Source organism: Poecilia latipinna, unplaced genomic scaffold, assembly GCF_001443285.1.
Source record: "Poecilia latipinna isolate Pla-1442-1.1 unplaced genomic scaffold, P_latipinna-1.0 Scaffold1180, whole genome shotgun sequence".
NCBI lineage: Eukaryota > Metazoa > Chordata > Actinopteri > Cyprinodontiformes > Poeciliidae > Poecilia > Poecilia latipinna.
In genome coordinates, this window is record NW_015113796.1 from 109500 (window position 1) to 124979 (window position 15480).

Here is a 15480-nt window from a genome sequence, read left to right on the forward strand (position 1 = left end):
ATCCGATTACTCGATTAATCGTAAGAATAATCGATAGATTACTCGATTACTAAAATATTCGTTTACAACAGCCCTAAAATTATTAGTTTATTTGCATCTTAATATATTTCCAATATTGTATATAATAAGCTTAAGTGGTTAAATAAAAATTATTGTTTTTTTATCCGATTAATCGTTACTTGCAGGTCTAGTATGATGAAATTCACGGACTGGACATCGTCCGGTCGCTTGTTGCTTTAAAACAAAAATAAGGCAAACAGGGAACAGCAAGCTGGACGGTTATTTTTGCCGCCGACCTGCCAGGACTCCACCTCATGCAAGGTGTCTAACCAAACCTCTGTTCCTTGGTAACTTCGTGTCCCCTGCCACCCACAGAGCCTGCCTCGTGCAGCTCGGCCTAATTACAGACACTGTGACCTGTCTGGCTGTCTTCCTTTCAGACAAAATATATTTCCTTCCCTGCAAACCGCATCAAACATGACATCCGTCGCTCGCACAAAACAAATCTCCAGCCGAGACGCCGCGGCCAGCCAGCCGTGTCGGGGGAGCGTTGTTTTCTGCCCGTTTGGCGACTGCTCCCGGTTCCTGGTCGCTGTCGCGTCTCACCAACATTCCTCATCGGAAGGGGAAAGCTGTCATTAAGTATAAGCTGGCGCTGATCAAACCTGGTCTGACAATGCGGTCGAACCAGCTCGTCGCATTGTCATGGAGGAACGTCATAACACACGGGCAATAAATCTCAATCTATCGCACACACACTCCATATTGCATATTCTGCTGCTACACACACTTCCCACGTCATCTGTAAAGACTTTCAGGCTAAAATCATCTGAAACTATAAATGTACAACAGAGTAAAAGCAGAGATTAGCAATTTAAAGTCTTTTGTATTTAATCCTACCAATACACTCTCGTGTTTAATCCCTCAGTTTTCATAAATCTCACACTGACTGAACTTCTAGTCATGTGGAGTTTGTTGACAGTGATTGATGCAATAACCTGAGTCCTTAAAATGACCTTGAACTAAAACAAAGTCAGTTCATAACTGTGCTGGCAGCTTCACAGAGGGGTAAAAGAAGTCCATTGTTTAGTCGCTAAACTGTCCATAATCCTTGATTTGTTTCGCATTTCGTCACATTATAATCTCAAACTTTAATGTATTTTTTGGGATTTGATGATATACCTCCGGAATAACACAAAATCTTAATATATACATCCTCAAATTAGAATATTAATCTCTTAACTCACTGTCTTTGTTCCTCATAATGTGAAGAGTGGTGCTGTTTTGTAAATGTGACTGTCCACAATAAAACCATGAGCACATCAACTCGATCCTGAAAGTATGGATTCTAACAAATGGAAATAAAAAAAGTTCTTTACTACAAGTGTTGTGAGCACTAATAAAGTTTCAGGGCTACTTGTAATTTAGAGGCATAATAAAAGACATATAGACTTGGGTTGGCAAAAACAAACATTTTCTTTCAGCCAGTAGATAGGCAAACATAAATAGTTTTATTTTAGGTGCTAAGATGCAGTTAGTCAGCGTGGGGTGCAGCGCTGTTCACCGCCTCGTCACCGTCATCTCACAGACCTTCAGCTATGTATCTAAATAATGTTCAAAAACAAAAGTTCTGCAACTCACCTTGGGAAACTTTCCCCCGGTATCTTCAGGCTTTCTTTTTAGTGACCCGTTCTTAAGCCATTTATCCATTATCACTTTTAAACACAATCCTTTGGTAAGCTAACTGTAGCGTCGCACTCTGAGCTAACGTCATGGCAAATAAACGGTTGTTTACACGCGGACCGCAGGTGGTCCTGGAACCACAGTTTGAGGAAACTGCTCTAAAATGAAAGGAAATAGATGCATTGTTTTTAATTTTTATAGATCAATCTGAAAAGTGTGGTGTACATTTGATGCCGTTCCCTCATTAGTCAATGATTGTAGAATCTCCAAGTATTTGGGGTCATCTTTCTGTTTTGGCAAAGTTGTTCAAGCCTATTCAGATTGGACGGAGAGCAGTAATTAAAAATCTCCTTAGATTCCTTATTTGATTTAGGTCTGGACTTTGACTGGGCCACTGATCCAACAGTGACCCTCCAACCAAAACTAAAGGATTTCAACATTTACAATATTTTTTTCTATGCTGTCTCATTGCTTAGCCCCATCACTGTTGAGGAAAAAACATTCCCATAGCATTATTCTGCTACCACCGAGTTTCAACTTCGACTCTGTTTAGGTTGGCAGACACCTTTGTGAAACTGAGTTTAACTCACACAGCAGGATTATACGTAACAAATAAGGGATTTATGAAGGAAATTCTGTTTTTTATTTGGAATCATCTGAGTAAAAGGGGACAGTTTTCAGAGTTTTATTTGTAAAAGTAAAAAAATAAATTCCTTCCACTTGTGGCATGAAGGCCTGCGACCAAAAACCAAAGCAGTTGATGACGCAAACATCAAACACTAAAAAGCTGCGCGGGGAGAACCCGAGCAGGTGGCGGTGTGCCAGTAAGCGCCGCGTTATCGAGCAGCAATCTGAAATGCAAAGTGGATCGAAACTGCAATTTTCCTCTTGTAATTTCTAAAACAAAGAACTGTGATTTATCTCTAGATTTGTACCAAATCTGTGAAGTAGGTTATCTCTGAAAAATGTGCATTTAGTGCATTTCCATTGTAAACTTCTGTTGCATTTTACACCACAGAAACCAAAAGCTTGGAAACAATACGTCCTTTTTTCTGAGCTAAATTTTTCAGGCTACCAATGATAGAAGAGGTTTGTTGAAAACCTGAGTAAAACTTTTTAAGTATTTTGTACCCATTTTACAAACCAAAATATTTTTTCCATTCTTGTCATAGTTTATGTAAGAGGAAATTGGATTGTGTGACTGCTATTAATTAAGAGTTGTTTTAGAGTGATCAAGAGGCGTATTGGTCAACTGGAATCAGAATAAAAATGACTGGAAATAGAAAATAAAACAAGTTTTTTTTTCAGCAAAATTACATTTGAGAATATTTCTGAACATTAACTCCAAATACTCCAAAAATAAATTGCTATGCAGTTGTTTAGGAACATGGGCATGAAGGAAGAAGGACAAGGGGATTTTGTCCACATACAACACACACAGTCTTTTTTTTTTATCCTAGTTGTTATTTGTTCTCTGTTGAGCATTAAATATCTTTCCTGGTTAACAGTTCTTTCCTCAATGTCTGTGCAGAGCCCTCCGTACCACTGGACCCCATGTCTTCCTCCAATTCGTCGTCTCAGATCATCCTGAAGTGGAAACCTCCCAACGATCCCAACGGGAACATCACCCACTACCTGGTCTTCTACCAGCGCCAGCCTGAGGCCAGCGAGCTCTACAAGTTTGACTACTGCCAGAAAGGTGAGACGCTGTTGGTTTCTGGCCTTCTGGGTCAGGAGAGTGGGGTTTTTTTTTATGGCTTTGCATGAGAGCTAATGTCACTTCAAAGATTTTTAGTACTTTTTCCATTGATATATGTTACTGGATGCACCGTCACGTGACTTATTGTGCAACACACATGCACCGTTGCTACGCATCCAGTTGGTTATATTGATGATTGTTGGAAAAAGGACACAATCAGACAAAGAATAAAAAAAAGTGACGCAATGTTTTGCTGTTATTTGTCCAAGAGTGTCACATTTCATAGGCCAGTAAAACATTTTATATATAAAACATATATAAACAGAAAAATATTTTATATATATATATATATTTATTGAGAAAGTGGTGAGTAGGTTAGTTATGCTAGCTTTGCATGTACTTGTGCTGCACCGTTTGGTTTGTTTCGGTTCAGTTAAAACTAAAATAACGCGACATCAAACATCTACTTTCTTACTCTAATAGATCATCAATAGAGCAGGTGTTTAAATTAATCAACCACTGCTAGTTTTCAGACAATCAATTGTTATTAATAAGTGCTCAATAAGCCTAAAAGCATAAAACTGTAATGGACTTGAATGTTCAGTTTCTTTATGTTTACATATCTTTTTTGTGTGGAAATGTTTTTCAGGGTTTATATATATATATACACACTTGAACGTAATCTCAGCTCTGTCAGCTAGCAGAGCTGCTGTCAGCCGGTTGCCGTAGCAACGGGTCTGTGTTTAGCACTTTTCTGAAACTAATTGAATTTATTGAGAAGCACCTGCACTTCTTTTTACGAGCTCCTTCTCCTTTACGTGAATGTGATCTGGAAATGAAACGTCAGACAGTCCAGACCCTCGTTTGGCTTCTGGCTCGGGTTCAAACAAAGTTCAAACATTTATTTTGGTTCAATTATTCTGAGCCCGGCTCGGCTCACGTCAGCCTCCAGCCGTCAGCGCCGATCTGCGCCGCTCGCACATTGATTCTATAATGCCTGCATGTTTATAGAGATTGGAGTCTGCAGGGAGGTCCTGTCAGGGTTAATTTATCTCCACTGCTACTGCTGAGGTTGACAATGACAGACAATCCCTGCAGGAGTGTGTGGATATAGCGAATATGCTGTTTATTTCACCTGTCATGTCCCTCTGTGTTCCCCGCTCCGCATGTCTGCCTGCCACCAGGAATGAAGCTGCCGTCGCGGGTGCCCACTCAGGTGGACAGTGACGAGGAGCAGAAGTGGAACCAGACGGAGGACCAGGGCCAGGGGAAGAAATGTTGTGCCTGCCCAAAAACGGACAAGGAGCTCAAGAAGGAGAAAGAAGACTCGGAGTACAGGAAAACCTTTGAAAACTACCTTCACAATGAAGTTTTCGAGATCAAGTAAGTCAAACCGCTGGTTTTTATTTTATAAAATCATCAGATACGTATTTTTTGTAAGTTTTTGTGGAACTTTAATTAGATTAATCACATTATAGAGCTGCAGTTAATCACAGCTTCACTCGATAAGCTTGAAATGTAAAAACACATTTTCTCAATGTCTCAAACCAAGCATCTCAGTTTTCATATTCAGGAAGAAGTAATTTTGTTTCAGACGTTATTTAGAAACGTTAACTATAAGCTAGTTGTTCTTCGAAGGAATAATAACTTATCGATGCAATAAGTAGCTTGATAATGTCTTGGTTTTGTGCAAATATCCATTGCAGCGTTTTTGTTTATTTTTTTAAGAATTTTTTGGCGCAGCTGCCTTTTATCTGACAGGTAATGCAGCAAAGGAAACACAGACGGGATTTAAACTCGAATCGAGGTCTATAGCCTCTCTACTGGGCATTGGTGTTTTATAAAGCAAAATTTTCTCTCTTTGCTCATTTTTTCACTTGCGTTTGCAATTCTGCATTATTGACCGCAGTACAAGACTGTGTAACGTGTTGCTTTGAGCTAAGCAACTCTCTGCAAGAGAGAAACTTTTAGGTCAAAATTAATCAACATAAATGCATTAAACATTTTAAATTAATTGCATGTGTTAAAGTTGACAGTTTCTTTTTTACTTAAACACATCTGCCTTTCGTAGACGCCCGAGACAGCGGCGTTCTGTGATGGGCATCGCCAACAGGACGCAGCCCTTCCTCACCACCGCCGCCAGCCCGCCGGGCAGCACCGGCGTCCCCAACGACGAGGACGAGAACAAGGAATACCCGAAGACCATGGTGGTCGTCCACGCCAAGGAGTCCACGGTCATTTCCAACCTGCGACACTTCACCAGCTACCAGATCGAGGTCCACGCCTGCAACCATCCCACTGACCAGAACCGTTGCAGCATGGCGGCGTACGTCAGTGCCCGCACCATGCCTGAAGGTAAAACACCTCCGAATGGAAAAATAAGCTTTTGATTAGGGCTGCAACTAGCGATTATTTTCGTTATCGATTATTCTGATGGGAATTTTTCATTTATGCAATATTGGAAAAACATTAAAAGATGCAAATAAACAATTCAAACCCTTTTTTGAATAAGAAAGTAAACAATTTATTACCTAAATGCAACAAAATAACATCGCTTTAGTGAACTTTTGATCATCTGCAGCTAAAAAAATACGTGAAGATTTCATCCCAAATTTCCTCGGCTTAACTTCAAAACAGTGCAGAGCTGATCTGTTGATTATTTGGATAATTGAATAGTTAAAGGTGCTTAATAAATTTTTTAGCTACACAAATAGTTACTAAAAACCGTCACAATTATGGGAGTCATCTTAAAATTAAATAAGTCCAGTTAATGTCCAGTCTTTTTGCAACATGATTAACAAAAGCCAGTTTTCCCAATTCTGTACAGAAAAAAAAGACCTGCAGCCTCTCAGAAGAGAATTTGGAATAATATTGAATTTGTAGAAACTGTGAAGTTGAAACAGGTGATTCTGAAAGATTTTGTTCCTCACAGATAAAGCTGACAACATTTTGGGTGAAATCACTCATGAAGTGACAGAAAACACGGTGCACCTACACTGGAAGGAGCCTGCAGCGCCAAACGGCATCATCATCCTGTATGAGGTGAACTACAAGAGAGTCGGAGACCCTGAGGTAAAGACTCGCTTATTTTACGTAGATCCTCCAACACAGAGCAGCAGCGTCTTCTGGCTTATTCATGACTAACAGCAACTTTTAACAAATTTATAAGCAACAAATTAACTCCATCCACTGAGCGCAGCAGTGTGAAGAGACCATGCCTACGTGACTTATTTTGAAATTTGCCTGGTCGTAGTTTGATGAGCCCTAATGGGCGAGTAATTTTAGTGCTGTGCAGTGTTTTAGTATCCATGGAAACGTGGAAAAAACATAGGCTTCATCTCAGGGATTGATGCCTGTTGTTTCTGTTAAAAACATGTTTTTGTAACCACACATGTTGTTTTTCTACTGGGGGGAAACTAAACATGGAGTTTTAAAGCAGAACGTCATAAAATATCGGCATAAAAGTCAAAATAACCTTTTAAAAAATCAGGAAAAATTTTAAAAATAACTGTAAATTTTTTGCCAAACCTCCTTGCAGGAGCTGCCCCACTGTGTGTCCAGAAACATGTACAAAGCGTCCGGCGGCTGCAGGCTGAAAGTGATGCATCCTGGGAACTACTCGGTCAGGATCCGAGCCACGTCGCTGGCTGGAAACGGGTCGTGGACCAAGCCCTCGTACTTCTACGTCCAGGACCCCAGTAAGTGTCTGTGGAAGAAAAACTGAGCTCAGAGACGACTTTTCATGAAAACTACCGGAGGAGACGAGGGACAAAAAGTACAACTGCATTCAAAGTAGGAGCAGCGTGTTTTAAAAAATCATGGTAGTAGAGCTCACAGTTCTGACAGTGTCACTAGGAATTCTCTTATCCAAAGTGAAACACGAATAAAATATTTACTGAATAAATCACTTATCACCATACAGAGAGAAAATCAGCTGTTTTCTTTACAAACCCAAATCTTTACTCCATAAACTACAACCATGCTTGAAAATTTTACTAAACAAAGATACGGTTTGATTCCTGGTGTGTTTGGGGTTTTTGACTTGTTGAAACACACTTTACGGGTTTTCCTCTTCAGGATGAGGTCATGTGACCAAACTATTATCCAATAAACGACTACTTGTGCCAAAACAAATCTGAAAAAAAAAGACAAAATTGAATGCAGTTTGGTTATTAAAATACTTTGAAATATTTTAATGAAGATAACTCTAAAAGAAATGTAGAATATTTCCTAGATATTGTTTGGAGTTTAATCTGGGATCAGTAATAAATCTTTTTTTTTTTCATGTGATTTACTGAATCATTTTTTTGTTGTTTTTATTTTACTCTCTAAAATTCAGGTCATTGAAGATTATTACCAAATTTAGATACAAATTGAAAAACTAAGTGCTGTTTTCTTACATTTCCCACGATATTTAATTCAATTCTTCTAAAATCAGAGCTTCACTAAATCAGCAAAAGTCTTCAGAATGTAGATAAAAATGATTGTTGTTGTTGTGTCCATCCAGTTCATGTATAATTAGCAGCCTGTGAATCTTTGAGTGTTTTCTTTCCCACCTGAAATGTGACGGTGTGTGTTGAACAGACGACCCTCTCTCCATCGTGAAGATCATCATCGGGCCGATCGTCTGCTTTGTCCTGCTGGTATTTCTGGGCGTGGCAGGATTCGTCATGTTCAGGAAGAAGTACGCAGCTCTCACATCCCTCTCACTCTTTTATTCTATGTATTCTCATCCCTTTGTCCTCTCAAGTGTTTGTTTGCTTCCTTTCAGTCAAACCCAAGGACCGAGTGGACCCATTTACGCCTCTTCAAACCCAGAGTACCTGAGCGCTAATGACGGTGAGCAGAAAGAGTTTGAGATGTTTCTTTAACGCCACAGGGATTTTAGCGCCTCATTCAGTGGATCCTGTTTAAATGGAGCTGAAATAATCAATAGCATTAGCTGCTTGTGTTTTCTAAAGAGTTTCACTTCAACAAAGGAGTTGATTCATAGACTAGATAAAGAAAAACAGCTAAATTAATATGTACACTGCATGGCCAAAAATTATTTTAAAAAAGTCACCAAGTGGATTTGATCAATAGTTACTGCCTGGCAACAAGTTATTTAATGACACAGTGAGTGGCTTCTTATTCCTTAAACAGCCGTGTGTGACGCATCCGGTTGTGATGGAAAAGATTTTGAAAGGTCAAATCGTTTTCATCAAGCAGAGAAAACACCAAGTATCTAATTTAAACTTTATCTAAAACAGTAACAAAAAAATGTAAACAACTCAACCATTAATCTCAAGCTACTTGAGATTAATGTATTGCATTTGTATTTGACATTATTGTTTGATAAATTTCCTGTCAGATTCCCAGTTCTTCACGAGGCCTTTAAATGTTTCATTGTCAGCGGAAATTCCCTGATGTTTCCTGTTTGTAAATCATTTTCAGTTGATTTAATCTGTTTACATTTTTTGATGTTGGTGCAGAACATCATTGCCAGTCAGTAGCTTGTAGAAATATTTACTCAGTTTTATCCATTAAACGGTTAAAATGAACTCGAGCCATCAAAGCATCTGAACTCCAGTAAATCAAACCGAAGCGGCTGCTTCATACGACGCATCAGAGAATTTGACATTAATTGTGTTCATAAAAACTTGGAAGATGCTCTGGTTCGGCTTGTCCTAACCTGCCTGCCTGTATTCCCCTGAAACTGAAGGCTGTAAAACCTGAAATGTGTTTGCAGTGTACGAGGAGGACGAGTGGGAGGTGCCGCGTGAGAAGATCGCCATCTTGAGGGAGCTGGGCCAGGGCTCCTTCGGCATGGTCTACGAGGGCATCGCTAAGGACATCGTGAAGGGCGAGGGCGAAACGCACGTGGCGGTGAAGACGGTGAACGAGTCGGCCAGCCTGAGAGAGAGGATCGAGTTCCTGAACGAGGCGTCGGTCATGAAGGCCTTCAGCTGCCACCATGTGGTAAAGAAACTGATTATCAGGATGTCTGCGCATCCTTACAAAGTCTTACACTAATTTTGCATGTTTTTGTACTATCATTTGAGTTTCTACTGGTTCTAAAAATCAGCCCAAGTGCTTAAAAAAATTTCTTTTGGTGTCTGGAAAAATAGCAGTTTCAAAAACTGCCAGAATGTAACAAACCAGCAGGCACAGCAAAGTTCCAGCATCACCTAGCAACCCAAGATGAGCTCCAATACATTTAGTCAGCTGTTTTTAACCACTTTATATGCTGTACAATGGCCGCTGGAAAAGGCAAGTCAAGGTTTCCCCCAGATTACGAGCTAAGCCCAGCGGTAGTGGTGCTAGAGAAGTCCACCAATCGCCCACTGTGTTTTTGTGTTTAAAAAATGGCTACAAAGTGAGAAATTTGAGAAATAAAACATCAATAACAAAGAAAATATAGCTGTGCATTAAATACAACTATTTATTCTGTAGGTTTTGTATGTATCAATCAAATCCCATTATCTCTTTTAAATATATAGAATGTTTTATTATGTCAACCTAGATTAGCACAACTTGCTTTACTGATGTATTAAAGTAAAATAAACAAAAAACGTTTGTTTTTATTCTGGTAGGGGGGTTTCTAGTAAAGCCTGGTGGCATGCCAGGCTTATAATACACTCGGGGAAATCCAGCAAGTGTTTTGTTGTTGACAAAAGAATGCAGAAACCACTTGCTGCATTCTCGTTGGTTGTGCAGCAGGCTCTACTTCTGCTTTTCAAAGATGTATGGTTGTGTACTTGCACATCGTTTGCAGCCATTTTCATTGCTGTAAACATTGTGGACAGCAGCAGGTTATCTGGATTTAAAGTGACAAGACGCCTTAAAGCAGCTCATTCTGTAAGAAATTCAAAATTAGCAGATCTGATTAGTCTAAAATCTCATTATCTAAGAATAATTTTGTGCAAAAAATTTTTATGGATATCTCTTTTATAGCCCATAGACCTATATTAACCTGTTCAAGAAAGCATAACAGGTCACCTTTAAAAAGTCTTACATTTGTTTATTGAAAATTAAGGCTTAAATACATTAATAACAGGCCATTTTGTTATGGCAGGACTATTTAATCTCATATATTCTATCTATGTTTTATTTATTTTGTCAGGCAAATGTTTGAGTCATGCCCAGACATTTTTGCTCACTACATTAGTGTCACTCAACACAGTTAAGGATACCAGTAACAAGCTAGCAAGCTAATACTTGCTAGCTAGTTAGACATCCGTATGCCATGCAAAAAGCACAAAGCTGCCACGAGCCACAAAAACCCGCAAGTTTCAACAGTTTTGGGTTCCTTTATTTCCTTTGTACATTTCTGTTGTGATTTAGGTCTTAAATTTTATTAATTTATGGTCTTAAAAAGTCTTAAATTTGAGTATTTAAGACGAGAGATACGTCACATGAAGTTATAATGTAATAAATAATGCTGTTTCCTCACAGGTCCGCTTGATGGGCGTCGTGTCGAAGGGCCAGCCGACGCTGGTGGTGATGGAGCTGATGACCCACGGAGACCTGAAGAGCTACCTGCGCTCTCTGCGGCCTGACGCTGAGGTAGCACATCTTGTTCGCAGCGGTTTCACTTCGCTAGTTTAGTTTCTTCCTCTCACTTCTGCTTTTTTGTGGAAAAAATACACCACCGGTCCCAGCCTGGGATGTACAAATTCAAATTTCTGATGGTTCTTTTTATTTTTAGCCCCGGATGAAAATGTTACTTTTAAAGGCAAGAATGTGAGTTGGAGAATCTACTGATGAGATTTTCTGAACTGAAAATCTCTGAACTAAGATGCTAAATTAAATGCTGAAGGCACGTAACCTGTTTATTGATTAATCAAATTTTTGACTTTTGAAGATTAAATTTTTGACACCCAGTGCCGCCATCTTGCTGACAAGCGTCTTTTACAACTCCTATTTATTTGGGCTTTTGAGAATATTAGGGCCAGGCTAAGATTTTCTTTTTAATAAAATGAGAATAAAGTCATAATATTTTAAGAGTTAAGTCATATTAGGAGAATGAAATAGCAATTTTATGAGAACTCGAACACAAAAAGATAAAGAATATTAAACCAGGAATGTTGAGCATCTTGTGAAGTTCTACTATTGGTTTTACAGATAAGGAAACGCGTCATATTTTAACACATCAGCATCAAATTGTTATCAGCGGCAGGACTTTGAAACGATTGTTCGAACGACTGAGTCTATTTCGAAGAAAGAAGCAGATGGACTGAGCCGGTAACGTCAGATCCTGATAACTAGAAGATTTTTTTCTCATTTAAACGACTTTTTTTCCTCTTAATTTGAAGACATGCCACTGGAGAAATTCAGTCTTTTTTCTGATAATAAAAGTAAAACTCAAAGAAGAGATAATTGAACTAAAAGCCACTTTTTAAAGAGTCGTTTTTTGTTTTGAAAGGAGAGCAAGAAAAAAAATCTCTTAAAATCAGAAATCAGACCTGGTATGAAAAAAATGTGAGATTTTATTTTTAAGTTGTATCGTTCTGTCCTACTTTGTATCTATTTGTAGTGATGTTGATACATCATCGTGTGACTCTCTTCCTCTTCTGTCCCAGTGTTTTGTTTTAAGGCACTATTTTTCTTTTAACCTTATTCTTCTTTGGGTTTAGCTTAATTTTTCGTTTTAGCGTTCTCTCTGACTGCAACATTATGAAAGATTGCACAGAGAAACACAAGATTTTTTCCACAGTTTTTGCAAAAACATTTGCATTGGATGTTTTAATATCTGTAATTAAATGACTACCAGTGTAACGTTTAAATGCCACAGGAAGCTGTGTGGTTTAATGTCTGCAAACACATTCATTGGAGTGGGCAGAGGACTGAGGGATGTTGACAGAGGATTTAAACAGTTACCTCTGGCGCTGGCTGAGAGCATTTCAGGAAAACAGGCCAGTTTGCTGTAGATCATACGTTTAAAATCTCTCCTGTCCCTCAGAATAACCCGGGGCGTCCACCTCCCACTCTGAAAGAGATGATCCAAATAGCCGCCGAGATCGCAGACGGCATGGCTTACCTCAACGCCAAGAAGTTTGTCCACAGAGACCTGGCAGCCAGAAACTGCATGGTGGCTCACGATTTCACAGTCAAGATAGGAGGTACGTTTTGCTTGGAGGCTATATAAAAGCTTTCTGATGTCGCCCCCTGGTGGCAGCATGAAGAGACACATTCTTATGCAATCTGTGACAAATTTACTTTTAATTATATCTATATCATATATGTGAAATGGAGATTTATTGTAAATTAAAAGATAAATAGATGGTTTTCACAAGTCTACAGATTTAATTTTTTACCCATTCTTCTTCGCAATGTAGCTAAAACTTATTGAGCTTATTATTTCTTGAAAACATTTCATTTCTCATTCTGTCTGTGAACTAGGAGCCATATTTGTCTTCAGTGTAGCTAAATAATACTTAATTGAAGCTGTAAAAAAAAGACAACTTAAAGATTTTCATAAATCTCTACTTTGAGAATTTTATTTTTAAAGAGCTCTGTTTAAGTATTTAGATTTTAAAATAAAGAAGAATATAAAATGTTTGCAGGAAAGGAGATGTCTACATTTCCTTCTGTGGGATGTTGAAATTTGTGAAAAATGAAAAAAAGACTAATAGTTTCCAAGTTTATTACAAAAAATGTATATGTACAACATCATAAATGATATTTTTGTGTCACTTTCTTGTGGCAAATCGATTTATTATATTAAAGAACAGCTTAAACCATCTTTTGTTATAAAATTTATATTTAAAACCGTTTATCCTTTAACATCTATGAGAGCTACCTGTTACAAACTCCTAGCCTAGCATGTAAAATTCAAATTAATTACTTTAAAGTTTTTAACATGAGGACAATGTGAACTCTTCCAGTGACAGTGGGTCATTATTTAGGTTGCAGTTTGCAGCACAACTGAACCTTCACAGTTTTCAGGTCATTTTTCCACTTGTTGTGTCATAATGTTTCACACTCAACTTTTTAGGGTCGTAAGTGCCACAGAATGTGTCCCAATACTTGACTAATTCAACAACCTGCTTGTGTCAGCACTGGGTTGCACAACGATATTGTTGTGCTTTAAAAACAGGAACACACGGCCAAAAACTGCGCTCCTCTGAGAGCAGTTAATGATTACTGGCACTGATGTTATGAAGACTGATGTTGGATGATTTTTGTGTCTTCATTTCGGAGCTTTTTGAGATTGCTTGACTGGTTCAAACTGTGGAAAATAAAGATTTATAAAATACATGGTTTGAAAAGCTCCAGTCACAGTTAACAGTCAACCCCTTCTGTTTGCATGTTTTTGTTCTTCCCTTTGGGTCTCTACTGCTTCTAGAAACAGTCCAGCTTTTTTTTGTTTTGGGGGTGGGGGAGTGTTTGGCAAAACGTTAATATTTTTTGGTGTCTGGAAAAGGAGCCACTTCAAAAACTCACAGTCAGTGGGGACTCTGCTGTTATCTAGCAACTTCAGTGGACCCCATACCGTTGCCTGGCAACCCAAGCTGAGCTCCAGCACATTTGGTCAGCTGTACAATGGCTGCTGGAAAAAACAAGTGTTTTGTTGTTGACTTACCATCCAGAAATCTCTTTCTGCAATCTTGTTGTTTATGCAGGAGACTCTACTTCTGCTTTTCAAACATGTATGGTGGTATAATTGCGCGTCTGATTGCAGCCATTTTCACATGCGAGTAAAATGTTGAGTTTGGGGGCGTGGCCAGCAACAGCTTATTTGGATTTAAAGTGACAAAACACCCTAAAGCAGCTCAAATAGCTCAAGTAGGCAGAACTGACGGGACTAAAGTCTCATTATTTAGGAACAATTTTGAGCCAAAAATGTAACGAACATGCTTTGTATAGACCAGAGACCAATCCTAACCTGTTCAAGGAAGCATAATAGGTCACCTTTAAGATGTAGATAAACAGACCAGTTATACTCAGGAAATATCTCAATCTTAAAAAAATCTCTGCATCCTTCTAGCTTAATTTCCGAATCTTTCAATCATGTTTTGTTCCCAGACTTCGGCATGACGAGGGACATCTATGAGACGGATTACTACCGTAAGGGAGGGAAGGGTTTGCTGCCCGTCAGGTGGATGGCACCGGAGTCTCTGAAGGACGGCGTCTTCACTGCGCATTCAGACTGCTGGTAAGTAAAAACACAGATTATTCTTCAACATTTCACCAAGAACAACACAACCAGACCAGAAAACCAACCTGAAAACCTTTTCTCTGTTGGTATTCACAAGGACCAGCTCCGTTTCTGGCCTCCGAGTGTTTACAGACGGATTTATTAGTCTGTCAGACGTCTAATCAGCTGGTCTCTGTGTTTACCAGGTCGTTTGGGGTCGTCCTGTGGGAAATCAGCACCCTAGCCGAGCAGCCGTACCAGGGCCTGTCCAACGAGCAGGTCCTCAAGTTCGTCATGGACGGAGGCTTCCTGGACCGGCCAGACAACTGCGCAGACAGACTGTAAGCACACACACAAAACCTGTTTATCTGTATTATAATATATAAACATTAAAGCAAAGCTGCTATTTTTATATTGTATTTATTTATGCGTAAAGAAGAGCAGGGTTGTTCTGCTAATGTAGAGTAAAGTAGGCGCCACTAACAAGTTTCAGTCTGGAGGCGTATTGAATGTAGGGCTGAAACGATTAATCAGTTACTGAAATAATCTAATTTAATTACCAATTAATTAACAGGAGTGTCCAGACTCCAAAATGTTGTTTTCTGAGTAGTAATTAAACCAAAACTACACAAAAAATATATACATTTTGCATTTAAGATAAAGAAAACCTTTGTCTGTAGATATTTTCCACTCATATTAGAAGTATTTTTAACTGCATCCTTTAAAAACATCCTTTACTACAAATGATCAAATGTACACCAAAGGATTCCTATTATGACATTTTAGGCAACAACTGTGTTTTCTTGTTGACCTTCCATCCACTTGATCCATTCTTGTTGGTTGTGCAGGAAGCTCCACTTCTGCTTTTTCAAAGATGTACATTTGTAAAATTGCACATCTGTTTGCAGCTATTTTCACATGAGAGTGCAACAGTTGAGGGGCCAGCGGCGGCTTGTGAAATTGTGAGAGTAACTTGGAT

General features: G+C 38.9%; 1 protein-coding gene across 1 annotated transcript in view; it reads left to right on the plus strand.

Moving 5' to 3' along the window:
* insra (insulin receptor a) overlaps positions 1 to 15480 on the plus strand; it is a 76869-nt gene that overhangs the window by 56531 nt on the left and 4858 nt on the right. Inside the window, exons 9-20 of the mRNA XM_015053448.1 lie at positions 3215 to 3382; positions 4567 to 4765; positions 5454 to 5737; positions 6315 to 6454; positions 6921 to 7080; positions 7967 to 8066; positions 8154 to 8221; positions 9111 to 9340; positions 10817 to 10927; positions 12324 to 12483; positions 14390 to 14519; positions 14708 to 14842. Coding sequence (XP_014908934.1) covers positions 3215 to 3382; positions 4567 to 4765; positions 5454 to 5737; positions 6315 to 6454; positions 6921 to 7080; positions 7967 to 8066; positions 8154 to 8221; positions 9111 to 9340; positions 10817 to 10927; positions 12324 to 12483; positions 14390 to 14519; positions 14708 to 14842 — 1885 coding nt within the window. The remainder of the gene's footprint in view (positions 1 to 3214; positions 3383 to 4566; positions 4766 to 5453; positions 5738 to 6314; positions 6455 to 6920; positions 7081 to 7966; positions 8067 to 8153; positions 8222 to 9110; positions 9341 to 10816; positions 10928 to 12323; positions 12484 to 14389; positions 14520 to 14707; positions 14843 to 15480) is intronic.